General features: G+C 43.2%; 1 protein-coding gene across 2 annotated transcripts in view; it reads left to right on the forward strand.

Annotated features, from left to right (window-relative positions):
* LOC109894478 (kinectin) overlaps positions 1–20869 on the forward strand; it is a 45634-nt gene that overhangs the window by 5273 nt on the left and 19492 nt on the right. For both annotated transcript variants that reach the window (XM_020488000.2, XM_020487998.2), the window contains exons 2-19: positions 9335–9978; positions 10267–10425; positions 10614–10718; positions 11833–12068; positions 12204–12335; positions 12698–12804; positions 17382–17526; positions 17937–18033; positions 18215–18393; positions 18706–18774; positions 18885–18922; positions 19079–19169; positions 19571–19639; positions 19761–19798; positions 20042–20132; positions 20253–20321; positions 20430–20467; positions 20581–20671. In XM_020488000.2, the coding sequence (XP_020343589.2) occupies positions 9336–9978; positions 10267–10425; positions 10614–10718; positions 11833–12068; positions 12204–12335; positions 12698–12804; positions 17382–17526; positions 17937–18033; positions 18215–18393; positions 18706–18774; positions 18885–18922; positions 19079–19169; positions 19571–19639; positions 19761–19798; positions 20042–20132; positions 20253–20321; positions 20430–20467; positions 20581–20671 (2397 nt within the window). In that variant the 5' untranslated portion in view covers position 9335. The remainder of the gene's footprint in view (positions 1–9334; positions 9979–10266; positions 10426–10613; positions 10719–11832; positions 12069–12203; positions 12336–12697; positions 12805–17381; positions 17527–17936; positions 18034–18214; positions 18394–18705; positions 18775–18884; positions 18923–19078; positions 19170–19570; positions 19640–19760; positions 19799–20041; positions 20133–20252; positions 20322–20429; positions 20468–20580; positions 20672–20869) is intronic.

Consider the following 20869-nt stretch of genomic DNA (forward strand, 5'->3'; position numbering starts at 1 on the left):
CGTTTACGTCGGCAGACCAGTCGTGATGGATCGGCGGGGCTCTGTGTCAACAATAGAGTCCAGGGCAATTGGCATAAGTAGTATTGTAGCCCAAGAATTAGCTGGTAAACTTTGTCAGCTGGCCGGGAGATGAGGCTAGCCCAAGGCTAACTGGTGCTTGCTTCGTGACAGAGGCACTAGCCAACAATAGCCACTCTTTTGCAGCTAGCTAGCTGCAATGATCCGGTGTAATGGTCCAGAGCTTGCGGCAGTAATCCTGTGGTGTGGTAGAGAAAAGAAGTCTGATATGCTCTGGGTTGATATCACGCTGTGCAGACTGGCGGGTATTGACAGAGTTAGTTACACCAGCGTTTCTACAGAATGTCATTGTCGGTGAGGTGTGGACATTTTGCAGGTGAAAGATTGTTCATTTGCACAATTTTGTAGCATACTTTTCTGAAGGAAGAGCTGCATGTGTACACGGAGCAGAGGGGAGGAGAAAAACGCTAATAGGAAGAACGGGGGGAAAAATGATATCTGTACAAACTCATCCAGAGCTCCCCGACTTCTGGCAGAAAGACATACGATATGATGGAAAACATGAAGTTACACTTGTAGGAAATTCACATGCACCGCACAGAGACTCGCAGATATAGAACGCTATGGACTCAGTCTCCCGTTGTGCTATTTACAAATGTGACTGGTCAACTTCATAATGTCAAATGTGACGGTGAAATAAAGAATACAATCTCCCAATGTATTTCACAAGTTGACTGCAGGTATTAACTAAAAGTAGCTACAAAACATGTATTGAAAAACGTCATACTCCGTACAAATATTTAAGACGCAACATGTCAACTGTTAGTCCCATGTTTTATGAGCTGAAATAAGATCCCAGATATGTTCCATATGCAAAGCTTCTCAAATTGTGTGCACATGTTTACATCCCTGTTAATGAGCATCTCTCCTTTGCTAAGATAATCCATCCACTTGACAGGTGTGACATATCAAGAAGCTGATGAAACAGCATGATCATTACACAGGGCACCTTATGCTGGGGACAATAAAAGGTCAGTTGTCACACAACACCACAGGTGTCTCAAAGGGAGCATGCAATCAGCATACTGACTGCAGAAATGCCCACCAGAGCTGTTGCCAGAATTGAATGTTCATTTCTCTATCATAAGCTGTCCCACAGCCCTCACAACCTCAGACCACGTGTATGGTGTTGTGTGGGCGAGCAGTTTATCCGCCGTCATCACCTCATGTTTCAGCATGATAATGCAAGGATCTGTACACAATTCCTGCAAGCTGAAAAATTCCCAGTTCCTGCATACTCACCATACATGTCACCCATATTTGGGATGCTCTGGATCAACATGTGCCAGTGTTCTATTCTGCTTAAGAGGTCTTAACTTTCACATCTCCAATTGTCCCAACTAGTGTTTTCTGCTCTTGCAGGACAAGACTGAAATAACTGAGGGTGGGTGCTCTGGTTTGGTGCTGAGAGTTAACACACAAGACAGTGCCAGAACTGAGAAATAAAGTATAAAGAAACATGCTAATCAAAAAAGGCCTTTGTCAAGATCTATAAAACTCAGAATATAAGAAAAGGAAGTAGTCTAAGTAAAGTGTCACTCTGATTGGCAATAAACCTACAAAGTTAATGTTATACATGTTAAAAATAATTATAAAATAAAAAACACCTACTTCAGCACCCAGTACACACAACAAAGGACTTAAGCCACCACAAACAATGAGGTGAAAAAAACCCCACACAAAAACAGCTCCTTATATAGGTGAGGAAGGGAGAGGAATGCTGATTATCAGAGTGAGTTCAGGTGTGAGTTGGCAGGAGAAGGGGTGTGTCCAGAGGGTAATTAGGGAATTGGTGAGGTGGCATACTCCTTCAGGGGCTTGACGTTAATATATAGAACTCTTAAATATTGGCATGAATTCACCTTTAACCACAACAACCACGCAAAATGTAGCTCATGGGCAATTCCATGGTAATGGAGACTCAGATTTTTCACTTTAAAATCTATACCAAACAAAAGCCATTGATTTCAAAGTTTAACAATCCATTGAACTCTATACGCAAGGACTACTTAACAATTTCCACAGAATTTGACAAAAACACATTTACAAGAAGAACTGCAGATAAAATGCTGTGTTACTGTTGTTTGTTTTCTTTCTGTGTAAATTGTCAAGTAGTCATTGTGCATAGAGTTGTATGGTTTGTTAAACTTTGAAATCAATGTTTTTTGTTTGGCACACATTCTAAGTGAAAGATCTGAGTCTCCACGGTAAATCTTGCCCCCATATGCATTCGTGCTCTGTGAGAACTCACTTGAATACAATTTATTTCTAATTGGAGAAGTTTTGTCATCGGAAATGGTCTGAAGCAATCTCTCAGAATGAGGAACAAGTGAATGATAAGTTAGCCTTACATGATGACAGTTGTTGGATATCTATCTGGCTGCTTGCTGGACTATGTGTGTGTTTGTTTGTTTGTGCATGAGTCGGTGTGTGTGTGTGTGTCAGGTGTGAAATAATGGGAGAGGTTTTACAGGCCTAGGTGAAACTGACTGTTGCACCTCAAGCCCATCAGGCCCAGAGAAGCACTGCAGCGGGAAGTTATTCTTAATGTATTATCATGGGTAATCTGCTTAATCCAAATTAGGGCCTAACTAAGAGGCCCAGCATAGGAGATGTGCTAGCTAGACAGAGGGGGCTGAGTCCTGTGCTATTGCTGACACCAATCTGAATCCAGAGCAAGCGGGTATTGTCCTGTCAGCCACGTGCGCAACTGTTTGTATTGTTGACAACAATAGTACACTTCAAACTAGACCATGCCCCAGGGCTGAAATGTTTTAATTTCCACTCAGTGTACAAATAAAGTGATGCCTGACTAAGTAAAACAATCTCTGTTCAGGTGGTTGTTGGACAGGCATTTCTTTCTACTAATGTTATTTGGCAATGTAATGATCCTCGTGGTGAGTTTTACCACTATATTGTCTTCCACTATTGTGGTTTCTTGAAACTAATAGAATACAACCATTTCTGCAGCACTCCACCACCAATCAGGCCTTTATGCTAGAGTGGCCAGACGTAAGCCACTCCTCAGTAAAATGCACATGAAAGCCTGCTAGGAGTTTGTCAAAATGCACCTAAAGGACTCTGACCATAATAAACAAGATTGAACTCTTTGGCCTGAATGCTAAGAGGAGGAAACCTGGCACCATTCCTACGGTGAAGCATTGTGGTGGCAACATCATGCTGTGGGTATATTTTTCTGCAGCAGTGTCTGGGAGACTAGTCACAATCAAGGGAAACATGAACAGAGGAAAGTATAGAAAGATCCTTGATGAAAACCTGCTCCAGATTGCTCAGGGCCTCAGACTGGGGACTAAGGTTCACCTTCCAACAGGAAAACAACCCTAAACACACAGCCACGACAATGCAGGAGTGGCTTCAGGACGAGTCTCAATGTCCTTGAGTGGCCCAGCCGGAACCAGGACTTGAGCATCTCTGGAGAGCTCTGAAAACAACTGTGCAGCGACGCTCCCCATCCAACCTGACAGAGCTTGAGAGGATCTGCAGAGAAGAATGAGAACTCCCCAAATACAGGTGTGCCAAGCTTGTAGCGTCATACCCAAGAAGACTGGAGGCTGTAGTCACTGCCAAGGATGCTTATGAGTGAAGGGTCTGAATACAAATCAAAGTCAGAGAGGCTGCAACCTACATTGAGACCCAATCCCTTGCTACTTTAATAAATGGATCACTAGTTACTTTAAACAGTGCCAATTTGAAATAATCCTTACATATCATATCTTCTACATTACTCATATCACATGTATACTACCGTTCAAAAGTTTGGGGTCACTTAGAAATGTCCTTGTTTTTGAAAGAAAAGTCCAGTGTCTGTGTTCTCTAGCCAATCATAATCTTTTCTTTTTATTGACCAGTCTGAGATATGGCTTTTTCTTTGCAACTCTGCCTAGAAGGCCAGCATCCCGGAGTCGCCTCTTCACTGTTGACGTCGAGACTGGTGTTTTGCAGGTACTATTTAATGAAGCTGCCAGTTGAGGACTTGTGAGGCGTCTGTTTCTCAAACTAGACACTAATGTACTTGTCCTCTTGCTCAGTTGTGCACCGGGGCCTCCCACTCCTCTTTCTATTCTGGTTAGAGCCAGTTTGTGCTGTTCTGTGAAAGAAGTAGTACACAGCGTTGTACCAGATCTTCAGTTTCTTGGCAATTTCTTGCATGGAATAGCCTTAATTTCTCAGAACAATAATAGACTGATGCGTTTCAGAAGAAATACCTTTTGTTTCTGGCCATTTTGAGCCTTTAATCAAACCCACAAACGCTGATGCTCCAGATACTCAACGAGTCTAAAGAAGGCCAGTTTTATTGCTTCTTTAATCAGAACAGTTTTCAGCTGTGCTAACATAATTGCGAAATGGTTTTCTAATGATCAATTAGCCTTTTAAAATAATAAATAGCTAACACAACATGCCATTGGAACACAGGAGTGATGGTTGCTGATAATGGGCCTCCGTAAGCCTATGTAGATATTCCATTTAAAAAATCTGCTGTTTCCAGCTGCAATAGTCATTTACAACATTAACAATGTCTACACTGTATTTCTGATCAATTTGATGTTATTTTAATGGACAAAAAATTTGCTTTCCTTTCAAAAACAAGGAAATTTCCAAGTGACCCCAAACGTTTGACCGGTACTGTGTATATACTGTATTTTATACCAGCTATTGCACCTTTCCTATGCCGCTTGGCCATCGCTCATCCATATACTTACATGTACATATTCTCATTCACCTCTTTAGATTTGTGTGTATTAGGTAGTTGTTGGGGAATTGTTAGATATTACTGCTCTGTCGGAACTAGAAGCACAAGCATTTACATTTACATCTCACATTAACATCTGCTAACCATGTGTATGTGACCAATACAATTTGATTTGAGTAAAGGGTATGAATACTTATGTAAATGTGATTTATTTTTTATTTTAAAACATTTGCAAAAAAGTTTAAACCTGTTTTTGCTTTGACATTATTAGGTTGTGTGTGTGTGTGTGTGTGTGTGGGGGGGGGGGGGGGGGGGTTGATGAGGGGGGGGAAGGAAAAAACAATTTAATCAATTTTAGAGGAAAGCTGTAACGTGATAAAATGTGGAAAAAGTCAAGGGGTCTGAATACTTTCCGAATGCACTGTATAAATAAAGTCCATGTCTCAAGGCTTAAATCTTTCTTTACCTGTCTCCTCCCCTTCATCTACACTGACCACATTACATGCACACCAACATCCCATTATTATTCGGGATACTCAAGTATTCTGTTTTTGAGTTGACACATATCCCGAAAATGCTTTATCCCGGTTATGAGAAACCCGGATAAGATGCCTGGGCAATGCTAATCTAAGACTGGATACTGTGCATGTAAACAACTTATCCTGTTTTACTGTCGTTTTTTGCAGTCTGCTCAGTTTTGCATATCATGGGTGATTTTATGTTTTCATTTTATTGTCAAACAAATTCATTCAAAAAGTAGACTATATGCTCAGTTCGATCCACCATAATTTTGCCTACTATAATGGGTGGCAGGGTAGCCTAGTGGTTAGAGTGTTGGACTAGTAACCGGAAGGTTGCAAGTTCAAACCCCCGAGCTGACAAGGTACAAATCTGTCGTTCTGCACCTGAACAGGCAGTTAACCCACTGTTCCTAGGCCGTCATTGAAAATAAGAATTTGTTCTTAACTGACTTGCCTAGTAAAATAAATATATATATTTTTACTGCAGGACACTTTCATCACCTAATTTAGACATTTCTGCTTTGGTAGCCATATTATAATTCACAACATTTGGTAGCCATTTGTCAACAGTAGTTTGATACATGTAGCTTCTTTTCTGCCACAACTTGTTGCCTCAGAAGTCTAAATAGAGTAGTGCTCAACGGAATATTGTCTTACATAACTAGATTACTAATGCATGCATTCTATCTAACGCTGGTAAAGTTGTCTGTTTTGTTTAGTGACCGGGGAGAAAACAGTGGAAAGATTAGTCCTGTGCAAAATGTCCAAATGTCATCAGCTTGACCGGTTTTAAGGAAATGAAAAGTCCACACTTTTCTGTTAAGACTTCGGTTTGTCTTGGGTGCATATTTTATGTGGTTGAAATACTATCTGCTTGCATAACACCAGTGTCAAAAGAACACATAACATAGCTTTCACATTTTCTCAAGAAATGCTGAAAGGAAGAAATCCTATTTCTCCACTCTTGTTCCCGAGACAAAATTAACATTTGTTGTATAATTTCACTTCAAGAAATGTATAATTCTGCAGGAGTTAATATTATTATAGGCCGACACTCAGTGTGCCTATTTCAAATACTATTCTATTTAACCCATATACTTAAATTAGGAATATTCTGTTTATTCATGGCTACAAGGATACTCGTGAGTGGGATAAGACCTTAAGTGGGATATGAGCTACTATACGCATGTAAACACTGTGCGCAAACACTGTGCTACTGTACGCATGTAAACATGGTCACTGATTGAATTGGATTTAACAAGGACATTAAGGGATCATAGCTTTCACCTGGTCCGTCTGTCATGGGAAGAGCAGAGCTGTGTTTGAATGCTCATACTAACTCTACTATTTGTGACGTAAATGTAGTATGCTTACTGGTCATAGAATGGATCTAGTTAGAATGCCAAACGTTCCGAGATGTCATACTACATTCGCCAAAATACGAAGTATACAAGCAGTGGACACTATTTCTGTGATTTTAGGGCCCATAATGCAATTGATCAGAAAATGGGCGTGTCTTCACAACGTTTTCAGATTTTTTTTTGGGGGGGGGGGGGGGGGGGGGGGGCGGTTTATTAGGATCCCCATTAGCTTTTGGCTACTCTTCCTGGGGTCCACACAAAACATAATACAGAATGACATAATACTGAACATCAATAGACAAGACCAGCTCAGACAGAGCTACATACATTGCAGAAATCGGTGGAAATATGCAGCCGAAGTCCAACAAAAGCGGATACAAATTCATTGCTTTAACTAATTATGACAAATGTTAAAATGTTGAGCAATGTAATAAAGTAATGACTTTTCAAATAAGTTACCTTAGACGCTATGTCGGCTGACAATTTGTTAGCTACACTATCCTTACGAACCGCATAGAATATCATTACAGCAGTATGTACCACCGGTATGTTAGCTAGCTGCCTAACGTTAGTTGGCTATTAATACATCGAACTTACCTGTATATTAACTATATGCTATCTAACTAACTAACCAACGTTTATTGACTTGATTATTCCCGTCATAATTAGCTTAGCTAAGTAGTATAGTCGGGCGTTAGCAATGGACATTCGGGTGCGTAAATTCGCTCTGGCTATCTACTCCGATTTCAGCTCACTCTTATCTGAGTGTACCAGAGACCAGAATAACTGATGAATCTACGAACACTCAACACCTGTTGAATATGGTCGATGGTAGTAAACGTCGGCAAAAAAAGCATAATTCAATTGTTGCCAGCAGCACAGTCAACGCTCTGAATAACATGAAAACAGCTTAACCGACTGCTGCTTATTTTTTGCTCTTATCTCTTACTTTCTTTGTTGGTATTTTCTTAAAACTGCATTGTTGGTTAAGGGCTTGTAAGTAAGCATTTCACTGTAAGGTCTACACCTGTTGTATTCAGTGCATGTGACAAATACAAATGTATTTGATTTGTCAGAGTGAGGTGTTCTCTCATTTGTGTCTGGTAGTAGCAAACCAGTTAGCTTGGGTGATTGACTGCCGTTGTATGGTCAGAATGCTCAGATCAACCCTACTTCTCGGCCAGAGCGTTCAGTGTACGCTCTAAGAGCGAAATGCTCTGAAGTAACAAACGGACAATCTGACAAAGCTTTGAATTTACTAATGCCCAGAGCACACTGAGCACTCTCTGGCACTCCAGATTGAATTTAAGAATGCACCCGAAGTCGTAAAATGTATAGCTAGTAATTTGTTATGCTAGCAAAAGGTTGCATAGCAACCGCATCATCTTCTGGTAGACAGGCGAGCACTAGTACACACAACTGAAAGGATACCGTTCTTTTACAGTATACTAAAATGAACTAATAGTATGTAGTATATACTCATTAAGTATGTAGTATACAGTATGTTAGTATGGGTATTCAAACACCGCTCAGGTGTTTCTAATGTTTTGTACACTGTTTATGTCCAGCATCCTGTGTAAATGCTAAGAGACATGCGTAGGCTTTACCTTGCTTGACAACGACATATTGCTGTGTCTTGGGCCTGCCAGGAGAAGAGAAATTTTCACCTCCCAACAGGCTGGTGCAAAACTGCAGCTGCAGCACTGGGACAATATTTACACGTTGGTGTATTTTTGCCCCTTGCAAAGCCTTCCTCTATTGAGTTTAGAGTGTCATGTCACCCTCGAGGTGCAATCCATCAGGGTGTCCATTTTGTTTCTTTCATCTAGCTAATACACACACTATGGACATGATAAAAGGTAGACAGATTAATTCAGTGCATATTGTTTCTCGTAAGTACATTGTTTATAAGCGTTACCACCTTTAGTAGCTAGTCTACCGTGTTTGTGTGTAAAGAAAGTGTTAGGCTGTAGGCTAGAACAGTGTACTCTACTAGTCTAATAGACCCTATCACAGAGATGAGAGGACTATGGGTGAGGGAAGACACAAAGGTGTCCTTCGTACATGCTAATTACCCCTCACACACACACACACACACACATTCCCTCTGCACAGGGCTGTCTCCCTCTGACTGCAGATAACCTCCAGCAGTTGTCATATTTCTTACCAATAAATGTATGCAGTGTGGAAAAGGCATTAGCATTTTTGCTGTAGTATATCAAACCCATAACGTATTGAGGAAGTGTCAGCAGCAGCGCCAGCGTCCTCTTATTAGGGAGGCACTGGGAGAGGTGGAATGTGTTCTGGCACCACAGCTATTCGTGTCAGAATGATCTGGGATGTCTGGAAGCGCCTGTAGCTGTTCATCTTGTAAATCACGTTACCCCATTTCCCCTTTCACTGGGCTGCCCTGGCATGGATGGGGCTGTGCCAGTGTCTGACTGGCCTTGAAGTTTGGAATTGACCTAGTCCGTGTGAGAATCAACTTTTTCATCTAAAATATGTGGCAACGAAGAAGAGGTATAGGACATTTAGGAATGAACTGATCAGCTATTTTGCTATGCATTATTTGCAGCTATGACGCATTTGTTAAATGTCTTATGTTGACAGTTGGCTTATCATGTGCATGATACTCATGACTCATTCTTGCTCTGTCTCTTCAGAATGGCGCTGGACATCTATGACTCTCAGTACTTGGTGATCCTGGCCCCATCCCTGGTCATCGCCCTCATCTTCCTCTTCTTCTGGCTCTTCATGAAGGAGACCTCTTATGATGAGGTGCTAGCCAGGCAGAAACGAGATCTCAAGCTGCCACCCTCCAAACCAGACACTCGCAAGAAGAATGACAAGAAAAAGAGCAAGAAGAAGGAGAGCAGTAGCGGAGGAGGTGGTGGGGGAGGAGGAGAGTCAGAGGAAGACCTGCGGGACTTTGACATGGCTGACGCCGTGAGCAGCTCCACCGCTGAGGAGGAGGAGCCTACCCCTATGGCCCCGCCCACCCCGGTTCCTGTCCCTGTGGCAGCGCCAGCCGAGGCCCCTGTAGGGGTGAGGGAGAGGAAGAAGAAGGAGAAGAAAGCTGCCAAAGCTGCAGCTGCTCCCCCTGCCGAGGAACCTGAGGTGAACGGCTCCAAGCCAGCTGGCCGCAAAGCAGAGCCCCCTGCCACAGTGGCTAAACCCAGTCCCCCCTCACCCCAGCTTGACCACCAGTCTCAGCCCCCATGCCAGGCCCAGCCCCCATGCCAGGCCCAGACCCCACCCCAGCCCTCTGGCAAGAAGAAGAAGGAGAAGAAGCAGAAGACAGAGTCTGGTGAGTAGAAGGCCAGAGTGGCTTTAGTAGGATGAGGATGTGTGGTGTCCGGGGCACTTGCCTGCGTCTGCAAACGGGGCTAGCATCTTCCCTGAGGCCACTCATTAGTGTCTATCCTCCCGAATCAAATCTGATTATTTAAAGCACAGTATGAGTAGGGAGCGGGAGGGAGTTTGTTAAAATGGCCATAACCTCAAAATACCTTCTATACAAATGTGTCTATCATAGTGGCATCCTTTTTCGTCGTATCTCCTAAACCTAATTGTCCTCTTGTTCGTTCCTGTCTAGTGGAGGAAGAGATTAAGGTGGAGAAGGCTCCAGCTCCAGTCAAAAAGGAGGCTCCAGTGCTGGTGGAAACCAAAGCACAGGATGGTTCTGCCCCCCCAGACACCACCACAACCAGTGGCAAGAAAAGAAACTCTGCCAAGAAGCAGAAGACTGAGCATGGTAAGGATGATGAATACTTACTGTAGTGTAATCAAAGTCAGAGCAGGTTCAGAGACATTGTTTGACGCTGCTAGCAAAAAGCAGAATATATCTAAATCTGCCTTTTTTTGAAAATGAAATCCTTGGGCCAACAATATCTTGATTTGTGTCTGGCACCAAATATGACCATGTGCTTCTGTCTCCCCCAGCCCCAGTGGATGATGTCCAGGCTGACTCTGCGACTTCTGCCAACCACAATGATGACGCGCCCTCTAAGGGGAGTGGCAAGAAACAGAAGAACGAGGCCAACAAAGGTGCGAAACCTACACTTTAACATATAGCTGATTGGTTAAAACTTAATTCCAGCCAGTATCTATTCCGCAAGTTACCACCGGCTAAATTTATGATGTTAAAATGGCTATTTACTCTGTTCCATCTGACTGCGCAATCCACTGTCTCATCAGCCCAGCCAGGCAATTTATCAACTTGATCTCCATTATAAAAAGCATCTAGACATTATCTCACATTTCTTTTAGACTAACATTTAGTTTTCAACAGCAGAGATTTGTATAAACCTTGCTGTCTGTCTCTCCGACATTTGCAACATTGTTTCAATATTCAAATTCGATCTCCAGCCGTAATATTGTGAACGTGTCAGGAGTCGGGATGAGACAGACAGCCAGGCAGCTTTTCTCAGCCAGTCGGAATCATGAATCAGCTTCATTTTTATGGATATACAAATAACTATCAATGGAAAACAGGTCAAACGAAACAAGGTGCAGCTAGTTTGCTATCTTTCCAGCTTCAGTTGGAAGTGATTGTGTTAGCTGGGTTGTTGGCTGTCTCCTCTGAACAACGAGAAAGCACATTTTCTATGCCAGGCGAAATTGTGCATAGCTCTTTTGTTATGGCTGTATCCAAATAAATGTCACTAGCAAACAGCTTAAACGAACACAAATGCAGCTACTTTGCTGTTATTCTGGCTGCACTATTTGATGTGACTGTAAGTTAGCTATAGTTGGCTAGCTAGAAAGCAAGGTTTAAGAACGTTGCCAGCCTGTATGGCAATGGAGCATTTTAAATGAACGATTGGGTCGCGTCCATAGACAGAACAAAAAGACTGAATGACTGGGTCGTGTCTCTAGCAACCGAACCATTAGAACGAACGACCAGCCGGCTTGGGTAGCAACCCTAGATTTGTGTCCGGACTATATCTTGTGGAAGGATGAAATAGTATGAATAAACAACACCTGTGCCAATATATCCTCCAAACACCGGCTTCTCTGGCATTATAACTTAATTAAAGCTGACATATGAACAGGGATATTTTATAAATGTATTTACACTGCACTCATTTATTCAACACATCAGCTACCATACAACACATAATATAATTCATCCTCTACCTGTATGTGTGTATATTTGCAGAGAATTCTGAGGTGAAGCTGAAGGAGCTGCTAGTGGGCCTGGGCAGTCTGGCCCTGTCACAGGCAGAGGCTGTGAGTGTGGTTACTGTGCTTAAAGAAAAGAACCCCTCTGCCCTGGACGCTTGGCAGAAGTCTGCAGTGAAGACTGACCCCTCATCCCTGGAGAGAGAGAGGCTCCTCACCACTCTGCAGGAGGAGGCCTCCATCGCCAAGGACAAGGTCCAGCAGCTCAGCAAGGTACAGCTGCACACACTCATAAGATAACCCTAAGATACCGGTACAATAATGCATATCCATTGACTACATCACTGGTTGACTACCTGTGGCTTGGTGACATTTCACTGCTGCTGTTTCTGCCCTTTCCTCTGTTAGGAGCTGCAGCAGGAGAAGCAGAAGACTGTGAGAGCGGAGGCAGTTCTGAGGGACCAGCGTGGGGCAATGGAGAAGGAGCTGAATGTCGTGCAGGCTAAAGCCCAGGGAGAGCTTCAGGGCATGCAGATGAAGGTGAGCACCATCCACCACTGATACAACCTTTACCTTAACAGGCCAAACCTCAACTACCATCACCCTTTTACTGTCATGCTTCATACTCAGACATCAGTCCTAAGGCAGTATACAGAGTACTGTTTCTGATGCTGTATGTTAGGTGGTTAGAGCAACAGGTAGCCTAGTAGTTAGAGTGTTGGGCCAGTAACCGAAAGGTTGCTAGATCAAATCCCCGAGCTGACAAGGTAAAAATCTGTCGTTCTGCCCCTGAACAATGCAGTTAACCCACTGTTCCTAGGCCGTCATTGTAAATAAGAATTTGTTCTTAACTGACTTGCCTAGTTAAGTTAAATTGACTCCCAGTGATTTGTACTGTGTAGTTCCAGAAGCTGAGGGAGCAGCTGGAGGGTCAGATCGCCAGGCTGCAGCAGGAGAACGGCATCCTGAGAGACGCAGTCAGCTCTGCCACCAACCAGATGGAGAGCAAGTGAGAGCCACTTCCCAGCCCTCCTAGTTTGTAAAATGTTAAGGTCTTCGTTGTCCCCCACGTTCGTACGTTAGTCGCACACAATACCTCGGACAGCGCTGGCTTAATTCTGACTAAACTTGGGTGAATGATGCGTCTTGCCAAAGAGATCCTGCATTTACAAAAGTACACTGATTGGCCAGATGGTGGTGCTATAACAAAAGATTGAAAATGCTAACTTTGAAAGGTCACGCTGCTCACCCCATTTGTCCTAGAGTCATGAAATTTGGTGCATATGTCCCTCTACTCACAAGGAGCAATTTTGCCATTAAGAATTTTCGGCCATTTAGAATTTTGTGGAAAACACTTAAAACGCTACTCTTCTGGCACTGAAGGACCGAACTGCGTGAATCTTGGTATCAAATTGTATTAGTCACATGCACTGCACAAAAGTTGTAGATCTTACAGTGAAATTTACTTAAAAGCCCCTAACCAACAATGCAGTTTAAAAAATAAGAATAAGAAATAAAAGTAACAAGTCGTTAAAGAGCAGCAGTAAAATAACAGCGAGACTATACAGGGGAGGGGATACCAGTACAGAGTCAATGTGTGTGTGTGTGGGGGGGGGCACCGGTTAGTCAAGGTAATAGATACTTTAATAACTCTACCTACATGTAACTTCATAGATAATAACAGAGAGTAGCAGCGGCGTAAAAGGGGGGGGCAATGCAAATAGTCTGGGTAGCCATTTAATTAGATGTTCAGGAGTCTTATGGCTTGGGGGTAGAAGCTGTTTAGAAGCCTTTTGGACCTAGACTTGGCACTCCCATACTTGCCATGCGGTAACAGAGAGAACAGTCTATGACTAGGGTGGCTGGAGTCTTTGACAATTTTTAGGGCCTTCCTCTGAAGGCATCACTGCCATACCAGGCTGTGGAGCAGCTGTAGAACCTTTTGAGGATCTGAGGACCCATGCCAAATCTTTACAGTCTCCTGAGGGGGAATAGGTTTTGTCGTGCCCTCTTCACGACTGTCTTGGTGTGCTTGGACCATGTTAGTTTGTTGGTGATGTGGACACAAAGGTACTTGAAGCTCTCAACCTGCTCCACTACAGCCCCATCGATGAGAATGGGGGCGTGCTCGGTCCTCCTTTTCCTGTAGTCCACAATCATCTCCTTTGTCTTGATCACATTGAGGGAGAGTCTCATCGGTGATCAGGCCTACCACTGTTGTGGCATCGGCAAACTTAATGAAGGTGTTGGAGTCGTGCCTGGCTGTGCAGTCATGGGTGAACAGGGAGTACAGGAGGGGATTGAGCACGCACCCCTAAGGGGCCCCTGTGTTGAGTATGAGTATGGTGGATGTGCTGTTACCTACCCTTACCACCTGGGGGCGACCTATCAGGAAGTCTAGGATCCAGTTGCAGAGGGAGGTGTTTATTCCCAGGGACCTTAGCTAATTGATGAGCTTTGAGGGCAATATGGTGTTGAACGCTGAGCTGTAGTCAATGAATAGGATTCTTAAAAGGTGTCCAGGTCTTACTCACATCGGCTGCGGAGAGCCTGATCACGCAGTCATCCAGAACAGCTGGTGCTCTCATGCATGTTTCAGTGTTTTTTCCTCAAAGCAAAGATAAATTACTTCTAACTCGTCTGGTAGGCTCGTGTCACTGGGCAGCTCTCGGCTGTGCTTCACTTTATAGTCTAATGGTTTGTAAGCCCTGCCACCTCCGACGGGCATCGGAGCCGGTGTAGTACGATTCGATCTTAGTCCTGTGTTGACACTTTCCCTGTTTGATGGTTTGTCAGAGAGCATAGCAGGATTTCTTATCAGCTTCCGGGTTAGAGTCCCGCTCCTTGAAAGTGGCAGCTCTAGCCTTTAGCGCAGTGCGAATGTTGCCTGTAATCCATGGCTTCTGGTTGGGGTATGTACGTACGGTCACTGTGGGGACGACATCATCAATGCACTTATTGATGAAGCCAGTGACTGATGTAGTGTACTCCTCAATGCCATCGGAAGAATCCCAGAACATATTCCAGTTTGTGCTAGCAAAACAATCCTGTAGCTTAGCATCTGCTTCATCAGCCCACTTTTTTATTGCCCGAAATCAGGAGGTTAGAATAATGGTCATTATTTGCCAAATGGAGGGTGAGGGAGAGCTTTGTACGTGTCTCTGTGTGTGGAGGAAAGGTGGTCTAGAGTTTTTTTTTTCTTTTTCTGGTTGCACATTAAACATCCTGATTTGGAATTTGGTGAAACAGGTTTAAGTTTCCCTACATTAAAGTCCCCGGCCACTAGGAGTGCCACTTCTGGATGAGCATTTTCCTGTTTGCTTATGGCGATATACAGCTCATTGAGTGCGGTCTTAGTGCCAGCATCGGTCTGTGGTGGTATATAGACATCTATGAAAACTCTCTAGGTAAATGGTGTGGTCTACAGCTTATCATGAGATACTCTACCTCTGGCGAGCAAAACCTAGAGACTTCCTTAGATATCATGCACCAGCTGTTTTTTTACATATATGCATAGTCCTCCACCCCTTGTCTTACCAGACACTGCTGTTCAATCCTGCCGATACAGAGAAGAAACCAGCCTGCTATATTTTGATAATGCCGTTGTTCAGCCACGACTCCGTGAAGTATAAGATATTACAGTTTTTAATGCTAATGAATGCTTATTTCTAATGAATGCACGTTAGTTAGTAGAACGGAAGGCAGGTGGGGTTTATTCGATCGCCTCCAAATTCTCAGAAGGCAGCCCGACCTCCGTCCTCTTTTTTTTCTTCATTTTTTTTCACACAAATGACAGGGATTTGGGTGTGTTCCCGGGAAAGCAGTATGTCCTTCACGTCAGGCTCGTCGGGACTCGTTAAAGGAAAAAAAAGCTTCTGCCAGTTCATTGTGAGTAATCGCTGTTCTGATGTCCAGAAGTTATTTTTGGTCATAAGAGACGGTAGCAGCAACATTATGTACAAAATCTGTTTTTAAAACGTCTTCACCGGCGCCGTCTTGAATCACATATGTGGTATCTATGGACAAACGTCTCTCAACACAATATTTTTCAGACTACTACCTAAAACAATATTGACCAATAAAACTTTGCCGTGGGCGTGGTCTGGCACATAAATGCATAAATGGATATTCGTATTGTAACAACATTTGGTACACATGTTGTAAACAGTGTCAAGACTAAACATATGCAACAGTTATATTGACCTCACGGTGACGCTATAACGGGCACATGTTTATCTCTTTGATCTGTTTGAAATTTGGCACCCATGCTCAGGGATATGAGTCTAGCTAACCCACGTGATATCTGACACCACTGGCCCACTTTCTATGAAACTTGGGTGAATAATGCGTCTTGCCGTAGAGATGAGCCATTTGCAAAATTACACTGATTGGCCCAAGGGGGACGCTGTAGTAGTCAACTGTACATAGTCAGCTGTTTGTTCACTCGCACCCGCCCAAAATTGCTAATAACCCATCAGCAACTGCCCGACTATATGTGATAAAGTGAAAATCTGAGGCCTGCAACCAACCCTAACCCGCTAATATAGAAAATGCGCTGTAGGCTAAAGTCAGAGGGCAGAATATATTTTTTTGACTGGGTACAGGATTTTTTTTGACAGCTTTTTTTATATGTTTCTGCTTATAATTTCCAAAATTTTTGTAAGCTATTTTTTTATTAAACTTGTCTAGTTAGATGTATGCAGCTTCTCTTCTGTCATTATATGTTGCCATAAAAGCCTAAATAAACCCTTGCTCACCAGAATGTCATAAATCGATTGAAGCATTCATTCTATCTAGTTGACATCGGTAAAGTTTTCTGTATTCTCTGCTTCTTTCGCGGAGCAAAGACGTTTAAGGACCGGGGAGAAAATGCAATAACAAAAACAAAACTACAAAGATTTTCAGTGCAAAATGTACCAAATTACATCAGTTTGACTGGTTGTAAGGAAATAGAAAGCTGTGAAAACGACCCAACGTGTTTCTGATAAGATTTTAGCTTGGCTTCGATGCATATTTCATGTGGTTGAAATACTGTCAGCTTTTATGATGCTAATAAAGATGGCACCTCTACAGATGGTATCTAACTGAGCATTTGCATTCTCTCAAGATGCTGAAATAAATCAATCATATTCATCCACTCCTGTTCCCAAGTCCAAATTTTGCCTACATTTGGTGTATCATTTTACTCCCAAGAAATGCTTCATTCTGCAGGAGTTAATATTAAGGCTGTGAAAGAGGTTATTGACCTACAGTGTGTCCAGATTTCAGTTTCCATTTAACCCATCTTAACAGTAGGACACAGTTCCTACTGACGTGCCATAGGCCTATTTGAAGTCCCCATCTTGTGACTGTTGAATTTGTGTAGCGCTTCAGCTATACACCACTGGCCCCATTTTGACGAAATTTGGGTGAATGATGCGTCTTGCCATAGAGATCTGTAATTTACAAAATTACACTGATTGTGGGATGACATGTTTAGTGTTGCCTTGTTTGGTATTGTATCGCATCGTAGAAATACTAGTTGTCTTTGAAGCATGGCATTGATGAGTGTGTGGGTTGTAATAATTGGTGTGGTGTGTATGGCAGGCAGTCGTCGGAGCTGAACCAGCTGCGCTCGGAGTACTCTGGTCTGATGAAAGAGCTGGCGGAGAACAACAACAAGCTGCAGCAGGAGGAGCACCAGAGGAAGTCGCTGGAGGTCAACTACAAGCAGAACGTGTCTCAGCTGGAGGTGTGCTGTCTTTCAGGGGAGGGACCGTGCCTAACACAGGCATCTTTTTTAGTTATTTATTCAGCACATAGTTCACTAGGCTGCCCCACAGAGATGAAACACAAAGGAATATCTCCTTCATGGTGAGACCTGGACTGTTTAGGGTTTCTCACTGTAACCACGGGAGGGCCTGTGTCTGTCGATCCTAAGGAGGGCTGGGTGGTGTGTCATAGAACAGGGAAGTGGAGAATATGTTGGTTTAGGAAGTGGGGCTGTTTGAAGCTTTGTGCTCAGTATAAACACTGCTTCCCTGCAAAGCACACCCAGGTCAGCCTTTCTTGTGTTTTTCATAACCAATACAGTACAGTGAGAGGTTGTGTCAGTGTATGTACACTGTTAAAATGCTAAATGTTGTGTCCCGTTGTCACCAGGCTCAACTGCAGGATGCTAAGCGGGGTTGGGAGGAGCTCCAGAATTACCTCCACAATGTCAACGCAGAGAGGGAGAAACTTCATGCTGCTAAAGAAGGTGCTCACAGAGTTTCTAGAAACAGACTTCTAAACTCAAGCTAATGAACCTCCCATTGCTAATAAGTAATAATAGTATTTGTAAGCCAATTTTGAGCACCAGTGTCATGAGCACCACATGTATAAGTGGCTTGTGTTGTATACCCAGTAAGTGATTTTATCTGTTGTGGCTCCTCTCTCAGAGCTGCAGAGCCAGCTGCTGGCGGTGGAGACAGAGATGAGCAACAAGAACAAGGAGATCCAGACGCTGCACAGCAGCCTGACCGACACCATTGTGTCCAAGGACCAGGTGGAGCAGAAGGTGATGCAGCTGCTGGAGGTGTCCCAGCACAGCCTGGCTGAAGACTCAGTGCAGGTCCAGGTAGGGGAACACAGCCCTTATTGTTGTAATGACAGATGTGATGTGTATAACAATAACACATTCTCTAGGATTTACAGTTGACAGTTCTACTTGGATGTTGTGGTTATTGTGCCAGTTGTGGACAGGTCGTCTTTACACTCTCAAACCTTTCAGAAACAAGGGAGAGGGGTAATTAAAAAACAGTGAAATGGCTTGGTTGAGAAACGGGGATAAAACAATAGGCTTATTTTTAAGTATTTCTGTAATATTTATATTTTTTTGCACAAAGATATTCTGGTATGCATTGAAAATAACCTCCTTTGTTCCTGACAGGATCTCCTGAGTGAAAAAAGTGGCCTCAATGCCCAGATTGAGACTCTGCAGGCCCAGTTGAGCTCTCAGGTATGGATGAACATTGTTCATCCTTTAGTTCATCAACAAGAGTTGATATGTTTCTATTTGTATACCGGTATGTGAGTATGTTGTGACTAGTGTCTTCCCTCCTCTTTCAGGCCACTACTGTCTCCCACTTTGAAGAGCTGCAGAAGCTGTAAGTGTTTTGAAAGTTTGAAATGAATGCCCACACCTCTTGCTCATGTGCTTAGCCTGATCCTTGAATGTCCATTTGTTCCATATAATGTCCTCTCTGACTCTTCTCCCTGTCCTATGGGTTGTGTTGCTGACTCCTGTCATGTGTGGCGTCCAGGCTGGCTGAGAAGGAGCTGCAGAGGAAGAGTCTGGAGGACTCCCTGAATAGTGAGAGGAGCAGTGGCGCCAGCAGGGAAACTAACATGCAGGTACCTACAGTAGTACTGTCTAAACCCCCATTATTACTCCTGCTCTATATATGATGGTCTGTTGACCAGCTGGAATGTGTTGAGCTACAGGAATGCTGCACACAGTACGGTGGGTTGATTTGAAGGGCTTACTGTACATGCAATTTCTGTCTTTGTGAAGCATATTAGTTAATGCAGTAATAAAACAGATATGACATCACTCTGGGCCGCTTTTGTCCATTTTGCAAAGTGAATTAGTTGGAAAAATTCAATAGTATAAAAATATTATCAAACTGTAGACCTACATACATACTGTCAACGTAATAGTAAGATGTCTCCTTTATTTGAGATGAATGTTGTTGACTCTTGGCCTCCTGCCCTCACCCTCTTTTCCTTCTATGTTGCTTCTCTGGCCTCCACAGGCCATGCACAATGACAACATGTCACTGAAGGCAGCGCTCCAGAATCTGCAGGCTCAGATTTCTGAACAGGTCAGAAGTGAAATACGGCTGTTTTCTTAGATGGAACTCCTGCTGTGATCTACCAGTCCTTCAGTATGCGCACCCTCTGACACCCTTTCTCTCTCTCTCCTCTCCTTCTATCCTCATCTAGACTGTTTCTCAGCTGGCCTTGGATCAGTTCCAGAAGAGGTGTGTGTGTGAGAGCATTTTTAAGCAATTTAGATCCTGCCAGAGAGTTGACTGTTCTGCTTCCCATTCTATCTAGTTACATCAAATGTGCACAAATGTGATCCTTATTGCTGGGTAGTTTGACAAGTAGATAAAATGTTGTCGTCTTGCCTCTATTTAGAAACGTGGTATTAATACCACACCTGAAAACAATGCTATGATTGTAACCCTTATAACCCTGTCTTTGTGTTGTGCCCCCTGCAGTGTCCAAGAGAGGGAGGAGAAAATCAAGACTGTGGAGGACCTGCTGAAGATGGGAATGATTGAGGTGGCCAATAAGGAGGAGGAATTGACGGTGAGTAGGGGTCAAGGGTCGGGAATAAGCTTGACCCACCTGACATCACTGTTTTGGTCGTTGTTTAGACAAATATTGTTTTAAGTGTTGTTTAAAATCAAATAGCTTTCTCTGTCACAGACTGTAAGAGAAGAGAATAAGGCTCTGAAACGTGATATGGAGGCATTTATTCTTCAGACTACTGAGCAGGTAAGTACTCACACTGATCTCCTGTGTTTTCATTTTGGATAGTCTCAACCCCGTTCCCTCATTGGATTCTCATTACATTTTTCCCTCTTGTATTTTCCTACTCTCAAGACATCATCCGATTTGATAATGGAAGGTCTACAGAGCAAGTAAGTCAATGAAAATACCACTTTTTGTCTAGCAACTGCTATGAAACATCTTGCCACATTCATAGACAATTTGTTCTGTGTTTGATACGTTTTGTAATTCCGTGTTTCTCAAGGATCCAAGAGAAAGATGAGCAGATTATGTCAATGGAGGAGAGCCTACAGGCAGCACAGGCGAGTGGCTCCAGCAATGGGATGACCATTGAGGTGTGTTCATAGTAGTACATCTCTCTCTCTGACATACAGCAATGTACTCTGCATTTTGATTCATGTGATTTTGGAATGCCAAACTTGTAACAAATGTGAAATTAAACATTGTATATAGTGTGTTTTGACTTTGCCCAATGTTACAGTTTTGGTTCTGGATTGTGCTGTGTCTCCCTGCTGGGTGTTTATGTAAATGTG

Source organism: Oncorhynchus kisutch, linkage group LG7, assembly GCF_002021735.2.
Source record: "Oncorhynchus kisutch isolate 150728-3 linkage group LG7, Okis_V2, whole genome shotgun sequence".
NCBI lineage: Eukaryota > Metazoa > Chordata > Actinopteri > Salmoniformes > Salmonidae > Oncorhynchus > Oncorhynchus kisutch.